At 48.3% G+C, this 21,691-nt stretch overlaps 2 protein-coding genes across 5 annotated transcripts in view; one reads left to right on the top strand and one right to left on the bottom strand.

Moving 5' to 3' along the window:
• Positions 1-6,725, bottom strand: part of ASH1L (ASH1 like histone lysine methyltransferase) — a 64,209-nt gene extending 57,484 nt beyond the window's left edge. For all 4 annotated transcript variants that reach the window (XM_055792353.1, XM_055792356.1, XM_055792358.1 and 1 more), the window contains exon 1: positions 6,567-6,725. The gene's annotated coding sequence lies outside the window, so the exon portion shown is untranslated. The remainder of the gene's footprint in view (positions 1-6,566) is intronic.
• An 86-nt stretch (positions 6,726-6,811) lies between these two features.
• Positions 6,812-21,675, top strand: DAP3 (death associated protein 3). Its single transcript, XM_055792373.1, has 14 exons — positions 6,812-6,911; positions 8,346-8,424; positions 9,092-9,138; positions 12,609-12,728; positions 15,927-16,028; positions 16,814-16,922; positions 17,380-17,472; positions 17,961-18,091; positions 18,484-18,564; positions 18,973-19,131; positions 19,524-19,583; positions 20,268-20,357; positions 21,038-21,155; positions 21,558-21,675. The coding sequence occupies exons 3-14, from the start codon at positions 9,097-9,099 to the stop codon at positions 21,641-21,643; spliced, it is 1,191 nt and encodes a 396-aa protein (XP_055648348.1). The 5' UTR covers positions 6,812-6,911; positions 8,346-8,424; positions 9,092-9,096; the 3' UTR covers positions 21,644-21,675.
• The last annotated feature ends 16 nt before the right edge of the window (positions 21,676-21,691 follow it).

Raw genomic sequence — 21,691 nt, 5'->3', positions numbered from 1 at the left:
TGGCAACCCACTGCCCATATGCCCATCCACCCCCTGGACAGAGCACACCAAACTGCTCCACATCAGACCCTGCTCAGCCTCCACAGCAGCTCAGGAGAGAAGTTCTCCCTTCTCACATTCCAGGAGCCAAACCAGAACAATCCAGGTGGACCTAATTGTTGTAGGGGCATTCTAAGCAAAAAATGTTGAAGTATCTTCAACATTTAAATATATTAACCATTTTGAAAATTAAATGTGTCAGAAAAAAATATCAACGCACTGAAAAGAGCATCACGGGAACTAAACCAGCATCATTTTCTGTTCTTATCTTCCGTACAGTCATTAAGGCTGAATTGTAAGGAATGCCATGAGAAGATTTCAACAGTTTCAATGAACTTCAGAATAAGTTTCAATGGTTTCAAAAAGGTTTCAATGAGCTCAGCAATTATCTATGACATTTGGCCTCCTGGCAGGTCAGCACATGCATAATCGAGCCCATCAGCACATGGCAGATCCCAAAGCCATATGCCTCTTGTCCAGACAATAATTAGAAAAACAGCAGTGGGGAGGTGGTATTTTGAGGTGGCTCAGTAAACACAAGCACTGCATAAAAAGGAGGAAGAATAAGGAATGTGAAAGGCGATACTGAAAGAGGACTAAGGCAACTGCAGTTGACACAGGTTGGAAGGCAGATGCCAGGATTAGTGGGGACAGAAGAAATGCTGCTGAGAACATGAAACGCCAGTCGTTAGAAAGCTAGGCTTCCCTGGCTACATTCTCAGAGAAACCAAACTTTATTTTCACGAGTTCTGTGCACATTATTAAAAGGGATCTGTAGCTGCAGCTATGCCTTTTCAACTGAGAACATCCTGAAAAATCAAAAAAAGCTATTACTACTCGTAAGACCAGAGGTAATTAGATAAAATCTCCATTTTAAAGCTAGAAAAAGTAGGTAGAGCAGTGTGATGCAGAGGGCTAGAAAGCAACTCAGACAGTTCCTAGTGCAAGGCCCAATGTCCATTAGGCTACACCATGTCACTGAAAAGGGGTTTTTTCGTACATGCCAATGCACGAAGGAGAACTGACCAGCAGTAAAATAATGGAAAAAAAATATTATTCAAGAAAAAGAGAGAATCCTACAGGCCATCATGCAACTCTCAAATTCTAGGTTCACACAAATGTTTCCTTCTCTAGTGACTACAGTCCAGAAGAGCTACAACACTTCAGTCATCTTCTTACAAATAAAATTAAGAAGTTTAAATCTGAAGCAAAGTTAAACTGGAACAGCATCTATACTGCTGTATTTGGCTCCGCATTTAGCTCATAGCAGGACCTGAAGTAACTAATTACACTCATACACTGACCTTAGAAACCACAAGACAAAGTGCACATTGAGAATTAAAGGAGAACAACTGTGTTAAAATCTTACTCTGTGGTAACACAGAACCCGTAACTGTCCTAGAAACAAAGTCACAAAATTGGTAGCTCTCAAACACATCACAGGTCATTTTATTTATCCATTAATTCCTCTCTACACAGACAACAAAAATGCTAATAATCCTGGACCTAATCATCATTTTGCTTCGATCACTGTAATCTTCTCCTCCCTGACTCTCCAATTACCCCACTCTAATTCACAGAAAATGCGTCTGCCAATTTGATCATTTTCATAACCATGAACTGATTAGACTTCATCTCTTTGAATTCCAAGGATGCTGCTTCTCCCCTACCTCATCAAGTTCAAGCCCCCTGTCACTGTCTTCAAGGTGTGCCTAACTGTGCCTTGGTCCTTCACCTGTTCCTGTTCCTTAGCGCCTGCTGTTTCACCAGTGACAACCATTACGTGTGCTCTTTTATTTTCTTTTTGTTTTCCTTTTATTTAAGTAACACCCCTGCTTTCTCTGAGCTACGCTTCACACTCCGTATGCCCCTCCTGCACCAGTCTACAGGATCTTTACCATTCTTCTTGCAGGTCGTGCCTTCAAATCTCCTTCTGGATGTCAATGTAAATGAGCAGCCAAGAGGCAGCTATAAAAGCTTGCATGAATTTAACCCTCAAAACTTCAACAATTTGGTACTTTCAAGACCTCAAACTATCATATTTGCCTGTCTGATATAAGGTTCTTATCTCTGTCTTTGCTTTCCGCATCTGTTCCGTTAATTTGCAAGTCTTGTTTTTAATTATACCATAGGCTTCTTCAGATCAGAAAAATGGGACTATGGACTTGCAAAGTACCTGTTTCAATGATACTGATCCCTGAAAGAGATTTTTGCGCGTTTTCATTACGAAGACCTTCACAAGAAAAGCACTCTCCATCTGGTGCACCCTGTCAGATTCATATGAAATTAAAGCAGTGGGGTCCGACTGTCCATGCCTACAATTAGGTATTTTCCAAGCTCGCACAGTCATTTAACCAAACTGCTTCATAACTTCTAAGACAAAGTACCGCTGTAATCAAGCAGCATGGCATCCTCCATCAGGCCAAGAACTCTGCTCAGCAATTCCTATCCCACTGCTCACATTTTGCAGACCCACTGCAGGTCTTTCCAAAGCAACATCAACATTTTTTATTTAAAGACTTTTATGATCCTAACCATCTCCCTAAGAAGCAAAACACATCAAACTTCCAGTCTCTCATCCAGTACATTCTGTAGATCTCAAATCCCTCCTGTAATCGTTCTTCCCAAAAAAGATTAACTAGGAAGCATTTTAACATCCGTTTTGACACGTGCTACCTAGAAGTAAATGGTGTTCACTAATGATTTTTCTAATGCCATCTACAGTTTTAATTCCTATTATTCATTCTTATTCCCCTGTTGACACATCCAAAGCCTTTTTTGCCCATCATCTTCTAAGATGTCTGTTCTGATCACCTGCTTTTCCAGAAAAAAAACACAACTAAAGGTTGACTTCTACTACCAGCTCCTAGATACGCTTTCCCCTCTGCCCCCTCAGCAGTATTAAATGAGATTTCCCCCCTCCCCCTCTGTCCAATTTACTACGTAACTGTAATTTCTGCTACTGCTTTTGTTGACGAGAACATATTTGGACTTTAGATTTGGAAGGTGGAAGTATTTTTCTTCTGGTTCTTTCCATTGCTTCAGCTCCAAGGGACCTTTAAAAAATTCAGGTTAGTGTCTGAAATCCCAAAATATTAGCAGCCACTCTATGGCCTCCCACAATCCCTTCTAATATTCCTTGTCTTCATTCCTCTGCTACAGAAGACATCTACCACACTCAGAAGTTCTTTCTTAAGAATAAAATGTGTCATAAAACCCCAACTATATTTCTCCACATCACATACTCTAAGCAGCATCACAGACCACTGGAGGTCACTGAAATAAGATGTTCAAGGCCCTTAGACTACCTTGGGAGTATTTTTTAAATGTTTTGAGATGGAGACACTTATCAGAAATAAAGTTGCTGTTTGTATTATGAGGTGACAAATATTTTACAAATAGACTCTCTCAGATGTGTTTTTGACAGCCATAAACCAACAAAAGTACCTGTCTCGTCAGGAAGAAGACCCTACAGAAGTGTTCATAGCAAAGCTAGCACAGGCCAAGTGCTGGGAAAGCAAACTGTAGCAGGACACTGATTTTGCAGGAAGAAATGCAGAGGGCAGACATGATGACACTTTGCAAGTATGCTCCAGTGGGAGCAAAACTTTGCAAGCAGCTAAAACATCTCCTCTGGTTTCTTAACTTTACTTCTCCTGATAATTGTACCTTAACTGAAAAGTCTGGAAACAAAACATGGAATTTTGACTTGCCTGATAATTTCATTGTTTCACTATTCATATGCAAATTAATATGAAATTGCTAAACACTGCGTAACAAAACCTGTATTTGATCAGACCAAAGATTCCTTTAGCCTTAGGCTGTTAGTCCCAACATTAGCCAATACTGATTGCCTAGGGAAAAGCATAAAAACCTCAATGTATACTGTGGTAATTCTGCTAAAACATTATCCTGGCCTCTGAATTTGTGATTCAGGAACTTCCTAAGAGGTATGTCTCTATGTCTAACGCCTTTCAATGGATTTTTCTGGGGGGGGGTGGGGGTGGGGAAAAAAGCCCCAACCAAACCCCCAAAGCTCTGTTATTTAGACCCACCTAGTAAAAGACAACGTAAGGGACATAGTAAACCACTATTTCACCTTTTAATTCCTGACATAATGTGCAGACAATGCCTTTGGTTATGCCAAAAACACCCCAGTGCTAGGATGGGCATACACACCATGTGAGCCATGCCGCACAACAGGTAATGCTGTGACAGAGAAAATTAGGAACAAATACAGATTTTGCTTTCACAGAATAATCACGTTAGGTCTGTTTATCAGATGTTTTTTTTTATCCTTTTTGAAAGCTGCGAGATTGAAACACATGACCTCGCTGGAGTGGAAGAAATGTGTCCACAATGGCAAAAGTTGACCTCTTGCCAATGGCAGCACAAATTAAATTTGTTTTTAAAAAAAGTCAACAATCCATTTGACAACAACACCTATTTTAAAATAACTGTAATTCAGTAACTACACGTGCTATTTCCATTTTTCTCTTGTGACAACAGTGTTATAATTTACATCAATAAGCCCGTCTATTGCACCAAGTGTTTAAACTGCTTTTTGCATCCTCAAGGACAGCTTAAACTTCTGAAAACAACTGAAAGCAAGCTGCTTCGTTTTGTAAATTATGACTCAAATTATTTTATTGTTTACTATCACTCCAACATTTTAAGTGCTTTTTAGATGACTGTTGACTGCCTGTAGCAATCAAATGTAACTGATGTCCAAAAGAAGTTGCGATCATTTTGTCTTTTAAACCAGATGTACTTAGACCCCCTTAAAATAAAGTCTGTCTTGTACTCTTATACAGTTTAGAAAAGCTAATGATTCTTTAATTTTCGAGTAAGAATGCTTCTTAAGAACTCAAGTAGGCAGACAGATGATGATTTTAGAGCCCATCTCCACCCATATGTTCAGCCAGCTGCTAGAACTTCCCCATTCATGCAGAGGCAGAAGCACCGGGGATGGTCTCAGGGTCCTCAAGGGTGACCACGTGAAGCACAAGCCTTCCAGGTTACACCCAAACCCCCTCACATTCTGGGAACACGCTGCTTTTGCAGGTGCAATCTGCAGAAACGCCAGGAAGGTAATCAAAACAAACAACAAAAGATGCAAAAAGGGTACGCTGCTCCTGAAAAAGAAAACTAAGAATATTTAAACGTGTGAACGTAAAGTCACAGATTTTTTTTACCACGCATCTGTCCCGCAGTCCCGGCTCCCCAAATCTCCCCTACCAAGACTGGAAAGCCAGCGTAAGAACCCAGTATCTCCCGTCTCCCTAGCTCCTGACAACAGCTCCTGGGAGAGCGAATGTGTGTCCCGCAGCCATCGGATGGAAACCCACACGCCAAGTAGTTTCTAGTTCCCTGCGAGGTAATTAACAGGGTGCAGGAACCACAAACCAAGGGTAAAAAGAGAAGTTAGAAAGTCAGGAGACTGTCTAACAGAAAGAAAAGGACAGCACCACATTCTGCCTTCTGACCTGAGAGACGGGTGAGGCAAAGGCACGTTAGGCTTGGCCACCTACACCCAAATTACCTGGTAATAAAAGTGAAACAGGATTGAAAAGTTAATTTTCAGAATTGGGGGTGGGGGGGTGCAAGCAGGAAAGTCTACAAGCCACTGACCTAGAAAACTAGCCAACATCCCGACAAGCAACAATAATAAAAAACCACTGTGTGCCGGCGGAGCCCGGCGGCCCCGCGCTGCCCACCGCCGCCCGGCAGAAAAATTAAAAGTTCCGGGGCCGCGGGGACCCGCGGACGGACCCGACCACCGGGAAACTTCCCGCAAGCGGCCGTGCCCGGCCCGCGCCCCCGGGCGGCGGGGGAGCCCCGGGAGGGCTGCCCGGAGCCCCGGCCCCTGCCCCGGCCCCTGCGGCGCGGCCCCGGGCCGGCTGTCAGGTGACATCCCGCCCCCCTCCCGCGGGGCCCGGCACAACGCATGAGCGCGGCTGTCAGGCTCCCGCCGCCCCCGCAGGGCCCGCGCCCGGCCCGGAGCGCCCCGCCGGTCACGGCCCCCCCGCGCCCGCCCCGGGACCCCCCCGCGCCGCCCCGCACCCCGCCGGCGGGGATACCCCGCCTCCCTCCCGGCGCGGGCCCGGCTGTCAGGGATCCCCCGCCCCCTCCCGGCGCGGGCCCGGCTGTCAGGGATCCCCCGCCCCGCCTCGCGCAAGAGCCCTGCCGGGGTCCCCCCCGCTCCGCTCCGGGCTCCGCTCCGGGCTCCGCTTCGGGCGCCGCCGCGCCCCGCCCCACCCCCCCCCCCGCCGGGGATCCCCCCCGCCGCCGCCGCCCCGGCAGAGCCCCACCACCGGGAATACCCCGCGCCCGCCAAACGGGGCCCGGTGCGGGCGCGGCGGCCGGCGGCGCGGCGGGGATGCGGGGCAGCGCGCGCGGCTCGGCGCCGGTGCGGGGCGGGGCGGCCCCCGCGGCGGCTCCCCGGCCAGGCTCCCCTCCCCCCGGGCTCCGGGCCTGAGGCGGTCCCAGTCCCCGCCCGCCGCCCCGCTCGCTCGCCCGCTCCTCACCGTGTCAGCGACAACACGGCCGGGGCCGAGGGCGGGCTCCTCCGCGCCGCATCTTCCCGGCCGCCCGCGCGGACGGGGCCAGGGCGGGACCCGGACCGACCGGCCGCCGCTTCGGCCCTGCTCCGAGCCGAGGCAGCGAAACCAAAATGGCGGCGGCTCCTGCTCCACCGCGAGCAAGCGCCCGGCGCCCCGCCCCCCCGCGCCCGGCGCCGCCCCCGCTCGGCCACACCCCCCGCCCCGCCCCGCCGCGCGCCGCCTGGCCCTGCCCGGCACCCGTACCGGCCGCTTTGCGCCCCGGCCTCCCGCGCGGCGGATCCCGGCAGCGGGGTGGGCCTGCCGCCCGCGGTGAGTGCCGCCTGCCCGCCGCGAGCCCGGGCCATCCCGGCACAGGCCCGGCGCCTCTTGGTGTAGGCCTGAGCCGTCCCGTCCCGGCGCGGGCCAGGCCCATCCTGACGCAGGCCTGGGCGCCTCCCGCCGCGGGCCCGGAGCATCCCAGGGCATCCCGGCGCGGGCCCGGGGCGCTGCGGGGGGGGCGGCTTGCGTGGCGGCGGCCGCTGCCCGCGGGTCCCGGCTCCGAGGCCGCTGGCGGCCCTGCCTGTGTGGGGGCTGGGGCAGCAGCCGTGCGAGGGCCGGGCCCGCGCCGGCGGCGTGCGGGGACGCGAGGCGGAGGGAAGAAGGGAGGGAGAGGGGACGCGAGCAGCTGCCTGCCGGGGGCAGGGTGGGGGGGCAGCGCCTGGTGGCCCTTACTTGCCCTCCGCAGGTTTTACAAACAGATTTATGGCTTTCCCGGTTTTCTCTAGTGGCCCCCCTTGCGAGGTCGGGTGGGGTGACCTGTTATCCCGCTCCGGGGTGTGCCTAGAAAAAGAGAGTACTGGGGTACAGGGGGGAGGGAATGTGGGGAGGAGGAAGGTGGGGGAACAGCTCCCTGAAACAGCAGCGGCGGTGCGGGCGTCCATTGTCCAAAGCCGGTAACGCTCCGGTAGCTCAGAGTTTGTTTCCTTCTTGTGTTCCTCAGTTTCTGGCACTTCAGGAACCTGATGCCGCTACTAAATACACAGACAGCCAGCAAGCTGAAATTGGCTTTTAATTTAGTCTGCAGAGGTGATAGGTTAATGATGTCTGCAAATGCAACTTTCAGGGTTCTCTGCATAATTCTTACTAGCAGATTACATTCTGATCTATAAGTCCTTCCCTACAGACCACGTGCAGTCAGTATTTTTTCTATAATGGTACATTGTGCTGTGTTGGACAGTTCTCTGACTTGATCCAAACAAATCAGTGAAGTGGCCGCAGTTTTAATTTATTCTTTGGCTAAAGCTCCTTTCCCACGGTTTGACAGTCCCTGGAGAAAAGGGCCCTGACAACTTGTGTTGAAGTAGTCATTCAAGAATTGTTAGAATATTAGGGCTGCCCAAAATAAACAAATTTTCAGGTTTTTGTGACTCCTTAATTTTACGGGGTTTGTTTGAGAAAACAGCTTTCCCATCCCTGCTTTCTTTACTGTTAAAACTGTGATTTGAAAATGGAATGCATCCTCACATGGAGCAGAATTTCTTCTGCTGCTGCTGTACGTGCTAGCATGGCAAAGTGAAATGTCTCAATAAGCCTCCACAGGCCGATATCTTCACTTACTCTTGAAACAGCAAAACTGGGGCTTATTTTTCAAGTATGTATTGTGTGATGAAACGGTGTAAAGCATCTTTACAAAATTAGCATCCTTTAGCATGGAGTTATTTTCTCATTCTATGCAGTAACAGTTGTAAATGCTGTTCTATGCAGGTAAATCATCTTTGCCTTGCTTAGCTGCAGTTAACCGTTGATTCCACTAAGACAGCTATTCCTCCCAAGGAATTACAAGGTAATTATCTTGCTTTGAATGGGCTTTGTGACGTATGGCAACCAAGAATTCGTAAAGCATCTTCCTTAGGTATTGTGATTATTTTCTCCTGAAGGATTGGTATGAAGAGGACCTTGAATGCTGCCAGAGTTGACAGATTTAACTAACTGACTTACCTTTATTTTTGCATCATAACTGTTCAAGTGTTTTGCTTTGGGGTTTTTCTCCTGTTGTAATCAAAGACAGCTGAGTGGTAGATACTAATATATGATTAGGATGAGCCAGAAGCACAGAAGCATCTTCACACTCTGCATTATTCCCGTTTCTTTAAAATAATCACTGTGTAGCCCTTGCTCTTACGTCTCTTAACAGCTGCAGTCAAAACAGATGACCTTCCCCAATAAAAGAATCTGTCCTCCTCACTAGGCGAATGAAATATCTTGACTTAAAATTTTTGTAAACATCTCTCTGAAAAAAGGCAACATCATTAGTGGAGTGGTGTTTTTTATTAGGCAAATGATGCTGATTGCCAGTAGTCAACTGTATTGCTGCAGAGCATTCTGACAGTTTGTCTGAATTATATGTGTGCCTAGACTTTTGAGTTCTTTAGGCAGGAATGATTCCCTCCCAGCGTAAGGTACATTAAACGTCATGAAAAACCTAAAAAAATCCACTTATGTCTCTGCAGAAAAAATGCTGAGGGGTTTGAAAGGACTTGTCTGCCATCCTCTAAAGGTAAGTTCTGTAACAGAGTGATGCTGCTTCCAATATTTCAGCCGTCCTGAAAACTGGAATGACAATTTATAACTGTAAAAAGTGAGATTCTTCTTACATCTGTCATCTAAAAACTTAGTGTCTCCCATAAGCTGGTTGTGTAAAGTCCCATTACAGGCAAAGCAAAGAGAGATGGCTCATGTGTGTTAGTCCCACGTTTCTCTCCGTTGGTTGGAGAGAGAGAGAGAGAACGTGCAGGCAAGCTTGGGTCGTTGGCTTAAATGAGACGTTTGTTAGAATACTAGAGTTTAGCATTCTGCAACATCCAGAATGCTGAAATTCTGCATCCTTGATGCAAATGTTTCTCAGAAAACAGAATCTACTTGCTCTGCGCTGCTGGAAAGTAGAAGGAAGAAGCCCTTTATACAGAACAGAACCAGCAGCCTCTCACCTGTGTTGCTGGTGGGAAGATAATTTTGCCGAAGCTCAGTGCTTCAGGTGCAGCAGCAGCGCTACTTTATTAGTAAAGCTTCAGTGTATTATAGACAGCATAATGAGTTAATGTTGCATCTCTGGAACAACTTCCTAACGGTAAAGAATTTGTTTTGTTCACTCCTGTCTTTTAAATGCTTTTTCACTAGTACATAGTTAGATGCAGCCGTTAAAGAGGATGGCTGTGTAACTACTTGTTTCCAGAGATGAGGTTCTGATTGCGCGGTGCAGTACTTATGATGGCAGCCTTTATGAAATAAACAGTCTTTTCTAGAGAGTCAGATAAAGTGGAAACATGTAGGAACAGCTCCACCTTATGGCACATGACTTTGTGATTAATCTCTGTGTACCACGTGATAGTTTGCTGCCATTTCAGGGATCCGAGTTAGACTACTATGTCCTTTGGTAGATGGAAACTTACTATAAAATACACTCTATACTACTAGGGTAAAAAGCATTAAAAGATGGTGTGAGAACTTATGTATATGTTAGGATTTAACTATGCAGCGTTCTGCAATGAGCCAGAAAGGTGTATGTGTGTGTTTCTGGCATTTTGCATGAAGCCAAGGGCATCAGTGATAAGCCACTGTCATTTTTGTTCAGGAGGAGGGACCAAGTGACATGTTGCTACTGTAAAGTCAGAATATATAATGCATTAGCAGTTGGTGGTCTAGGTCACTCAAAGGTCTTGTAGCCTGTTAAAGTGCACCATGCAGATGCACTTCTGGGTAAATTTTGTAAACAGAAACACAGTAATTCTTAAAATGCAAGTCTGCATCTCTCAAATTCAGGATAACTGTGAGTAGTGTCATATTCACTACTCTAGGAGTTTGTGTTGGTTTTGTAGCACTTCAGAGAGTTAGGATTTCATGTTTCCAGGTACTTAGAAGCTGCTTCTACAGCCCAGCACAAGCTACAGTCCACAAAGGAAAAGTTCCAAAGCACAACAAGGCTACACGGTGATTTTGAGGAAGACTTACTGTGCTAAGGCTCAAAGAAGTGGTGTTGTAAACAGTGTCATTCCAGGAGAAAGATGTAGTAATTTACAGACGGGCTATCTTCTGCTGATGGAAAACCAGAAATTCTATGCACTTGGCTGCAAGAACAGAGGACGGGAGCTCAAGACAAAGCCCTCCTCACACTTGCTCCCTGTCTTACCGTGGTGTCTTCTGCTCCCCTCACAGAACTTATTAGGAACTGGCTTTTGTACCATAGAGAATCCAACTCCTGCTCTTCTGAGATTGTGCTTTTAAAAAAAAAAGTGGTATTGATAATCCTGGTTTGACTAAGTATCATTCAGGTGAAGTCTTGAGCTGTGTCTAGACACATGTGAAAACTGAACAAACTCAGAACAAGTAAAAATCCTTCCTTAATTTTCATTCACTGTTACACAGGTCAGGGACAGGGTACCCCGGAGAAAGGATGCCCACAGGGCAGTAAGCTTGCCTTTTCTTCTAAGTGAGCAAAGCTCACGGCCCCAGGACCTTCACTTGAGAAAGGAGGAATGCAGGATGTGTAAAGAAAATGAGAGGGACTATGAGTCCATGCTGGGAGTGACTTTGGGCTGGCGTTATCTACGTGGACCGGTGATAGTAGTTGCACGCTCTAGTTATTCATGTCTGAAATGAGCATCTTGGTGCCTTGCTCTAGGCTGTAAACTGAGTCACTTCTGTGGACTTAAAACTAAGCATAGCCAAATAAGACACCCTAATTAATGGTTTGGATTTGAAAAGAACATCGTGGGAACAAGAGATGAATGTGGTGACCAGAGTGAATGTTCGGTGATCTTCCGTATGGACGCCGTAGTGGTTGGTTAGAGGTCTCTAGCATTGAAACTTCGAGCACTGAGACATTTGAGCATTAAAACTGGTTTAGTGCCTTCCCTAGAAGGAGAGTGAGTGCTGAAGCACTGATTCAGGAGTCCGTTCTGCGTTTCACACGGGATGTGGGGTAATCCGCTGTTACACTTTCTTCTGAGCCCTTGTGGCTTTTAGATGACCCCCTGAGGAAAACTGGGATGGCAGCAGAATTGCATCATGCCAGGGGGAACTGAAACAGCTGTTTCTGTCTCTGAACTTTAGTTTATGGCTACTCTCCTCTGTGCAGGCAGACGGAATAGGAAACTACTCGCTCTCTTAACAGTGAGAGCCTGCAGCTATTCCAGTCAGTAATATGAAGGGTGGCTTTCAGTTTTGCTTGCTTTGGTCACCACCTCTGGAGTAGACACTTTTTTGTTCATTGCCAAATGATTATATTTCCTTTTGCCATAACATAATAAAATGCTTGTCCTTCTACTCCTCACTTTCTTGCCTATTTTGGCTAGGCTTTACAGGCATGCTTCAGCAGTCTGTCTGTGGAAAAAAGAATTAATCAGCTTAGCTGGCTGTTTCAGTTTCTCAGCCCTGTCTGTATTATAATGAAAGAGTCTGTATGCAGGGACACAGTTAGGAAAACCAGTGCAGGGAACGTAATTATAAATATCAAATAGTGGGCAGCACTGCACTAATCCCTCAGTAATTGAGGTGATTATGGATTACTAGACAGCTTGAATTTTCAAGGTGCTAGCTACTGTTCATCAGTGGAGGCAGAAACATTGTGGGAGCATCCCAGCAGTAAGACCTTAATGGCTGTACTTGTGCTCCTAAGCAGCCCCCAAGGGGATCGCTTTCAGGTACAGGGCTTGGCTCTCCGGGTGGCTTGAAGTGGCAGCCGACCTGAGTGAACGGAGGAGGTTTAGAACCAGGCATCGAAATGTGAAACCTGGTTCTGAGGCATGTGGGTTTTCGTTACGAATTTACATACTAATGATGAATTTTTATGCTAGTGGCAGAGAATTCTATTCTGTATTGCAGGCTGCCTTGACCCAATCGTAATGTGCATCCTGTTGGTGTACAAAAAGAACTACTTAATGGATTTTTTTTATTATTACTAATTTTTTTAGTGGTAATCATTGACTGCTGGGAAGTTTGTGGTCTGTTTGCCTTTTTTTCTTTCCTTAGCTGGACCATGGGTATGCCCTCCATACAGCAGCCAAGCGCTTAAGCTCCCCGGTCAGCCAGGATGTCCAGGCGCCAGCAGAAGCATCCAGAGCAGTGTTCTACACCAGCCAGAGCGACCCGGTGAGTTACCGCCACGGTTGGTGCTGTCAGACAGCAGGTGCCTGGATTCCATCAGTCTGCCTGTGGGCACCGCGCAGCCGGGAGCACTCGCTGGGATTTCGGTGTTCCTGTGAACGTGGGGGGCACAGCGGCCTAATGATGGGCATCGAGGGCACGATCCCCAGCCCGAGGGCGAACAGGCCGCGGCGGTGCAGTGCACCTGCCTGGGTTTAAACAAGATAGGGCTGGTCTTCCGCCTGCAGGCTCCCGGGAACGAGTATTGATTCCTTCTCTGTAGTTGCAGGGGTGAGATAGGCTGCGTATTGTAGAAGCTCAGATGTGGCTTAGCTTGTCATCAGACACCATTAATTTCAACTCCAGGATTATTCTTCCCTAACTAACCTCCCCAAATTGGCAATGAAGGGGAATAAAAAACACACCCTGGATGACCTCAGCACAGCACAGCTCTCCAGCATCATAATTCCAGCCTCACACTCTACGTCTCAAGCAGAAAATGAAGTGGAATAAATGAATGGAATAAGCCTTTGAGGTGCTTTTCTGCTGCCTCTGTAATTGGAGTCTTTCAATACTGATTCCTCTGGGGTCTCTATGGAAACAGCAGCATGCAGATGATCTTCCTCACGTGATGCGAGTGTCTCTATAGATTGCACAGAAGAGTCCAGATGGCAAGGATTGTCCCCACTGTCCTGTGCCTACCATTTACGTTGCCAGGCAACTGGCTTTGGCATTCTGACTTCATGTGCCTGATGTTTGGCGACAACCGCCATTGCTTATTAATTTATCAGATTGGCGTTGCTCGGACTTGCTGTACTGCAGATCGTGTGCTGCAGCAGAGGCTGCGCTGGCTCGCTTCATCAGCAAACCCGATGGCTCTGCCTGCGCCCGTACTTGTGCACCATGAAGTCCCATTAAAAATGGATTAAGAAGACAGATGAAAATGCAATTTTTAATAAGACTTAGCTTTTAGATACCTTCCCATTCGCAACACTCGGAGTGACTAAACATGAGGATAAAGATACTGACCCACTTCACGGGTGTAGGAGCTGAAGAGTGAAGGGATTTGCCCAGGGTTATGCAGCAAGTCAGTCATGAAAGCAAGAATGAAAATGGGCTCTGGAATACTGCTGAGTCCATAGATAACGCTGCCATGCAACAACACGGGGGCTGTCAGTCCAACACATGCAGGAAAACTAGGGAATCGAGCCCAGCACCTGAGATACAGCTCTGCTTGGAAAAAGACTGGAGACTCCTAATAGGCCTCCTAATTAGTCTATCTCCAGGTAACATCTCCTTAGAGCAGAGGAGCCACTGACTAACCAAGTTTTAGAAATTCTTCTCCTGTTGCTAAGATTTACTGACCAGTAAACACCAGATTGGCAACTCAGGTAGCAGTTCACTGAAGTTACCAAGTGGTTTCTTCCTATAGTTTGGCAAACCTCTGGGTACCTGCAATCCTGCTGCTGTCCCAAGGTAACCACCGAGTCCAGGGCGCATCCACCTGTCCTGGGAGTCACCTTCCCTCAGGAAGGTGGGGGACAGGGGGTGCAGGTAAGAGAACGGGCATGTTGCTTGCTGAACAACTGAAAATCTGCTCTGAAGAAAAGGAGAGAATGCTGACACGTAGCAGGAATCCTGGGGCTAGAGAACTCATGAGTCTGCAGGAGTCACACGTGAAGTGTCCATCAAGGAACTGGGAAAAGCAAAATATAAACGGGAAAAGCTGGCAGCAGACAAACCCGTAGGTACGGCTGTTTGCGTGGTTCTGTGTGAGGAGTACAGCAGGCAGCCAGGCCAGGGTAGCAGTACTCATCACAACTCTCTTTCTTTTTCTTTTTTTTTTTTTTTTTTTTTTTTCCCAATCCGTTCATTCTGGTCAAACCTTTTCTCAGCCAGACCACGCAGGTGAGCAGCGGAGCCCAGCCCAGTACTGTCTCATCTATTCTGGGCCTCGGTAAATTAAGCCCTGGGTCTATGCCGAAGCTAGTAAAAGTACAAGGCTAATAAGTACAATAGATACAAGCTAATAAAAATACAAGGAAAGTCTGGCTCAGCCCCCAAATCTGCTAAGGCTGGCAGAAATGATGACTACTGCTTTTTCTTTCTAAATAGTAAATAAAACTACATTTCCTGGATCGTTATTATGCAAAATAAAGGAAACAAGGAAGTTGTTATATTCCGATTCCATCTCAACTAAAACCAAAGCAAGAGATTGGCATGCACAAGGATAAGAATAAAGAGAAGAACTTTTTTTACTTTGAATCAATGGAAAAGTGCGGAAAGTGTTAGAGGAGGACATCATACAAGCTTCAAGGCTTGGCACAAAGCTGCTGAAAAGGCCAGACGAAGCTTGGCACAAAAGTTGCTGAAAGTCACGCAGGAAGTACTGCGGAATAGTGTCTCTATACACTGTCCTAATTGTACAAGGCACAAAACCTGATGACTAGACCAAGACTGCAAGTATTGCGTGGTAGGAGAATAGAATAATGAAGGGGAAAACTAAGGATGTGTAAGAAGGTGTGAAACCGGTATTAAATTTTCAGATACCAGTAACAACTGGTTCTTGGAGGGCGTAATCGGAGATCTTCAAGTGATCACTGTAAATAAATGCAGAACGACGCATGTTTGCTGGAGGAATAAGACTGACCACTTATGTCACAACAAGGACTTGGAATTCTTGCCCCAGAAAACAGATTGTGAGTTCTCAAGCGGCCCGTACCAGTTAATGAGACAAATGGCATGTGAGGAATTTATACTGAGAGACAGCAAAGAGCAAACCGGGAAAAAAATTTGTTGCAGTAAAGTAAATTTGAATCCAGATGGTAACTCAAAAGGGATCCTAATGCTGTTAAGATATTGTGGTGACCAGAAATACAAGTGGTCTAATGAAAGATTAGATAAATTCCTGAAGCATAGGGCTGCTGGTGCCCACAAAACATAGTGGTTCATATAGAAGCTCAGGGCATCCCGTTATTGTTTATTGCCACATGGGATATCCTTTCTTTAGACGCTTCCTGCGCATCTGCCAATGGTGTCCTGGCACTGCAATTCCTGCTTTGATATGCCAGTTCTTCAGACCCTCAGTAGATACTCAGGTTGATTGAGCATTCCCTCCCTGTCCCATTCTCACAAGCCACCTGTATCCAGAACAGAGGTATCCGACTTCCCCTGAGTTTTACAGCTTGTGTTGTGCCTTCCCAGGCCAGCCAGACAGAACGCCATGAGGGTCGTCACTACAGCATTCCGCTCGAGGAGGTGAAGACTGTGTTCCCGCACGGGCTGCCCTACCGGTTCCAGCAGCAGGTACTCTGTCTCAGAGCAGGCGTGTGGGAGCGCGCTGGTGTGTGGGAAGGACCAGATCCATCGGGTAACTACGATGCTTTCCCGTTGGAATAAGAGTGATGTGCTGCAAGAATGCAATTATTCCTGGTCCTCGCTGTTACTCTCTGCATCTAGAAGAGATGAGTCAACCTAACCAGAAGAGTGGTAGAAGGGTGTGAGGATTCTGCCTTAGGCAACAGTCTATCCAATATTTTTCATCTCTAACTCCCGAGTACGTAATGCATTGCGGAAATGTTTTCCACAGTTACATTTCCATATGAAGCAGGCTGTCTCGTGAAATGAGCTTATATCAGCAACAAAAAAATACTGCCTTTTATTTCTGTTGTGAGACAGATCATGCTGTGACTGCATCAGGCTTCGTGAGCAGCTAACACGAAGTGCCTGCTTGAGCTGGGGAACAGATTTCTTGTCTGTTAGTAATTGTAGGGGACTGACTTTCAATTCATTGACAGGCTGGTCAGCCTCACTGAGATCTCTGAGAAAGTGATGGAACAGCTAATCCTGGAAAGCATTTCCAGGCGCACAGAGGGCAAGAAAAGTCATCGGGGGTAGCTGGCATGGCCTCACCAAGGGGAGGTCACACTGTACCAACCCGATAAACTTCTTTGACGATGTGACCGGCCTGGTAGATGAGGGGAGAGCAGTGGACATTCAGACCCTGCACAGCACCAGGGACGGAGTCACACCAGAGGAGCTGCAGTGTGCCAGCACCTGGCTGCTTGTTCATTTTCTGTCCCTTTTCTCAGATTAAGACCTTCAACGAAGCCTGCCTGATGGTGCGAAAACCAGCTCTGGAACTTTTCACTTACCTGAAAAACTCCAACTTTGCACACCCAGCTGTCAGATATGTGATCTGTATCTTTTTGTCACTTGATGATTGAACGCAAATTAAATACAAGCTGGTGAGTTTATGCAGAGGAGGGTGATGTTTTGATCCTCTGCTGACCACTGTGGTTTAGTCTTCAGGATGTGATTCTGCCACGTGTCTCTTGCCAGCAAAGCTAGTCTGAGAAGCTCATGAAGCTTGTATACTTCTATTCTAAGCCCTGTTTGGCTCATGCAACAGATCTACAAACAGGGCTATCAGCACAACTAAGGGGATGGGATTCCTCAGCTCTGATGTATTGGGGTGGGGGAATATAGAGAGAAGAAACCCTTTAGGCTTTGTGTTTGCTGCTGAACAGGAGCGTGGTGGAGTGCCAACCTGCTGTTACGACCGTTGAACTTCCTTTGTGCCTTTTGCAAAAGAGTTATGGTCAAGTGTAAGTGGAAGTGGTTTTTCAGAGACTTTCCTTGACAGTCCATGTTGGAGATGGTGAGAAAGGAACAGGGAAAACCATGACACTGTGCCACGTGATTCACTACTGCGCAAGGCAAGGGTGGCTGGTGCTGCACATCCCCGACGGTAAGGACCCCGATGCTGCCTGTGGTACATCAAATACACACGTGTTGCATCAAATACACACGTGTTGCACCAAATACACACGTTAGTCCAGGAGATGCTGCTTCAAGAGGAAGGTCTAGGGTAGGCTGCAGCAAACCATTTTTGTTTTTCCATAGAGAAGGCTTATAAACCACAAAACCCCGAAGTAAAGTAGAACGTAATTACAGTTATTTTCACCTGCTCTCACGTGCTTATAGTCAGTCTTCTTTCCCCGCTGTTAATGAGTGTGAGAGGAGCCTTCCCGTGTGTGGGTCTGTGTGACCTCCTCTGTCCTCACGGGAGTCTTCTCCATTAAGGATAGCGGACTTCTCTTACCCAGTGTAGCAGAATGAGGATAAGAGATACAACTGCAAATTATTTTTTTAATTAACAAATTAATAAATAAATCATTGTATCATATAACTAAAAACAAACCAACCCCACTCGCCACTGTTTTACTTTGCTTACAGCTCATCTCTGGGTGAAAAACTGCAAGGAGCTTATACAGTCTTCCTACAACAAAGAACGGCTTGATCAGCCTTTGCAAGCATCTTTCTGGCTCAAGAACTTCAAAACCTCGAACGAGCGCTTCCTGAAGGAGGTTTGTAGAGCCTGTTAAGTTGTCTGGGTTAGTAGCTAAGAACAACCCACAGGATCGTCTCTCGGGGACTGCGTGTGCACGCGCTGCCTGTCGTTGAGCACCTTGACACACATTCCAGATTAGCTCATTTTTGAGAAATGCTTCATGTATTAATGCATCGCTCATACTTCACAGAAACCCACAAACCCCACCCTTCACTGGAATTCAACTTTTGTAGAAAAAGAAGTACGTTAAATCCCCCCTGTGGAGATGGCTATTCGCGATGAATACTTCTCCCAGATTCTGCACTCCTCTTTAACACTGGCAAACAACCAGGAATTTTGCCATCCAGACTTGACAAGCTGTTTCTGCGCTACTTGGTTCCCAATCTAATTGTAGTTCTCTTACTGCAGATAAAAACGACAAAAAAATATCTGTGGGGCAAACAAGAAAGCACTGAGGAGGGCAGACCGCTGGGTGAGGTGGTGGAGCAGGTGAGTAACAACTCTTCTGGCTTTGTCTCACCTTTCATTAGAAGAACCCATCACTGTGTATGTAGAACAAATTGCTTCTAAAGATCTTAACGAATATGAGTTCTAGGAAATGGAAGGCGTTTCCCTGTCAACAAGGTGGCTACAAAAAACATTGTGGAAGATGTGATCGATCTGTAAAGGAAGTTGTACAGAGAACTTGGGCAGAAGCAAAAATTAGAATTTGAAAGTTCCTACATCTGTGATGCTCAGTGCCTTAGCCCACACTGCTCCTCTGAGAGGAGTGAACAGGCTCTTGGCTGTCATTTTATCTTCCTTCCCCGTTGGACAGGGCAGGCAGTGCCCAAAGTTGCCAGCACTATATAGTAATAAGAAAACCAAGCTGAGTTCTGTGCCTTTTCCTACTTAAAGGGTTTAGCTCGCGTGAGAAATGCCAGCGATGCTGTAGGGGTTGTGCTGAAAGAGATAAAGCAGCAATGTCATCTTGGCTCCTTCCACCTTCTTGTGGCAGTGGATGGCGTCAACGCGCTCTGGGGAAGGACGACATTGAAGAAGGAAGACAAAAGCCCTGTAAGAAGTTATCTGCTCTGGTGATATTTCTGCATCCCTGCTGCAAGGGACGGCAGGGGAGGGTGTTTTGTTCATTTGTAAGTTTTCTAGTAATCCCTGAAAGATGTACTTTGCTAGCTTGGAGGGACCTGCAGCATCCATATTGTGCTGTAGACCATTTTTATTGAAGTTCAGTGAGAAAAAAGTACATATACATCTTGTTACAGCAGGAGAGCTTTGGGCGTTTCTCTGTGTGACGTTAACTCGGGTTGAATGCTACGGTGCTAAGTAAGAGCAAAGAAAAAAATGCACCTAAAGGATGCAGATGGTCCTTCCATCTTACTTAAAGTAGGGGAGGGGAATTTGTCTGGGGTAGAAACTGCTGGCAAAAGAAGTGATACAGTCTTCACCAGGTTTCTCCAGAGGAGCTGACGCTTGTGTACAATCTACGGAAGATGATGATGAATAATTGGGTGAGTTCCAGTCTGTACCTTCGTGCTATTCTCAGCAATTAACGCTACATGCTGGTACGCGTAAAGCTACAAACCTGCATCAGGCTGTTCCTTCAGCGAAGGAGCGACTGAGCATCGTGCAGCTGTTCAGGGTTAGTATCTCGTCGGTGTTTCTGACATCGCCGAGGAGAGTAAGAAGGGGTCAGACATGTAACAATGCTTTTCGTGATTACTGTGCCAAGCTCAAGTTTGTGACCCTGAGCTGGAGGCATTTGTAAACCTTATGGCACTTCATGATTTTTTGAACTATTGAGAAATTTTTGTTTTGCTACAGGGGGTTCTTGTGCTTTATTTTCAATCCCCTGGATGCTAATAGCTCGTAACAGGTAGTCTTCAGATTTGAAAGTATCTGGAAAAGTCCTTTTTAAAGTATTTCAGTTTCAATAAGAAACCATTTATAGGCAAGAACGACACGTTTACATGCCAGCGCTGGCAAGACCAGCCGTGCATTCCCTGTGGCTGCACGTGTTCTTGGGGTAGCCAGGGTTAGTGAAGGTAGGCGCACTGTAACAAGTCCCTCACGCAGAACTTTGGAATTAACTGTAAGGTCAAAGAAGAAGAAACCTCGCTTGTTTAGAATCAGGCCGTAACTATTTCACAGATAACGATGCTTGTAGCCAATAGGGTTTCTTGTCTACCTTTTAGAAGGGAGGTGCCATTGTGACAACCCTCAGCCAGACCGGCTCCCTCTACAAGCCCAGTTCTGCCTATTTGCCCCAGGAGTTGCTGGGAAAGGTGAGGAGGGGGGGGGGGGATGGGGGGGGGAGGGCTTTGGTTTGGGGTTTGTTTTTTCCCGTTCTCATTGGGAAACAAGCAGAAATGCTGGTTTGGAAGCTGTGTTCAGTGCAGGGTGGCACGTTGCTTTAGTCTCTCCTCAGATCTAGATCTTGGTTCTCCTTTGACTGAATGTTAACTGTGCGGAGGAGGCCACAGAGACCATCCGAGGGCTGGAGCCCCTCTGCTGTGGGGGCGGGCTGGGGGCTGGGGTTGCTCAGCCTGGAGAAGAGACGGCTCCGGAGAGACTGTGGAGCAGCTCCCAGTGCCCAAGGGGGCTGACAAAGCTGGAGAGGGGCTTTTAGCAGGGCCTGTAGCGATAGGGCAAGGGGGAATGGCTTTAAGCTGGAAGAGGGGAGGTGGAGATTAGATGTTTGGAAGAAATTCTCCCCTGTGGGGGCGGCGAGGCGCTGGCACAGGCTGCCCAGAGCCCTGGACATGCGCAAGGCCAGGCTGGATGGGGCTGGGAGCGCCCCGGGCTGGTGGGATGGGTGTCCCCCTGCCCGGGGGGGGGGGGGGCTGGGTGGTTGTTGAGGTCCCCCCCAACCCAACCCGTTCTGGTACTGCACGGAGTGCACGAGCTTGCGGGCAGCCGGGGAGCGGGCGCTGCCGCGGGGTCTCACCCCAGCACTGCCCCCCAGGAGGGGTTCGATGCGCTGGACCCCTTCGTCCCCATCCCGGTGCCCAACTACAGCGCGAAGGAGTTTGAGAGCTGCTACCGCTACTACCTGGACCGCAAGTGGCTGCAGCACGAGAAAGGTGAGCTGGGGCTGGGGGGGCCGGGCTGGGGCCGGGGGGGCCGGGGGGGCCGGGGGTGCGAGGTTGGGGGTTCTGGGGCTGGGGGGTATCCAGGGGTGGTGGGGGTGCAGGGGCTGGGGGGACAGGGCTGGGGGTGGCAGGCTGGGGGGCCAGGGGTGGTGGAGCTGGGGGTGGCAGGGGAGGGGGGGTGGGGGGGTGGCAGGTTGGGGGGGGCGGGGGTGAGGGTCGCGAGGGGTGCTGGGGCGGGGGGCTCTGGCGCTGGGGGTGGCAGGGCGGGAGGCCGGGGTCAGGTCGGGGCCGGGGGGGGGGGGGGGGGGGGCAGGGCAGTGGGCCGGGCCGGGCCCGGGGGGGGGGCCGGGGGTCCCGGTGCGCGGAGCCCCGGCCCCACAGACGCTGTCGCAGCGCGCACGCCGGACGGGCAGGAGGAGCTGCGGTTCCTGAGCGGCTCCAACCCGCGGCAGCTGGAGCGCCTGGCCGGGCCCCTCTAGCGCAATAAAGGCCGGCGCGGCCGCTCCCTCCACCTCCGTCGCTGTCGC

Source organism: Falco peregrinus, chromosome 19 (genome assembly GCF_023634155.1).
Source record: "Falco peregrinus isolate bFalPer1 chromosome 19, bFalPer1.pri, whole genome shotgun sequence".
Lineage (NCBI taxonomy): Eukaryota > Metazoa > Chordata > Aves > Falconiformes > Falconidae > Falco > Falco peregrinus.
This window is presented reverse-complemented; position numbering and strand designations above follow the sequence as displayed.

Bases quoted from the DNA above. Each gene is read 5' to 3' on its own strand.
- DAP3 (XM_055792373.1), top strand. From the start codon at position 9,097: ATGCTGAGGGGTTTGAAAGGACTTGTCTGCCATCCTCTAAAG. The intron at 19,584-20,267 runs GTGAGTTCCAGT...TCTACCTTTTAG, and splicing joins AGATGATGATGAATAATTGG to AAGGGAGGTGCCATTGTGAC. The intron at 21,156-21,557 runs GTGAGCTGGGGC...ACGCTGTCGCAG, and splicing joins GTGGCTGCAGCACGAGAAAG to CGCGCACGCCGGACGGGCAG.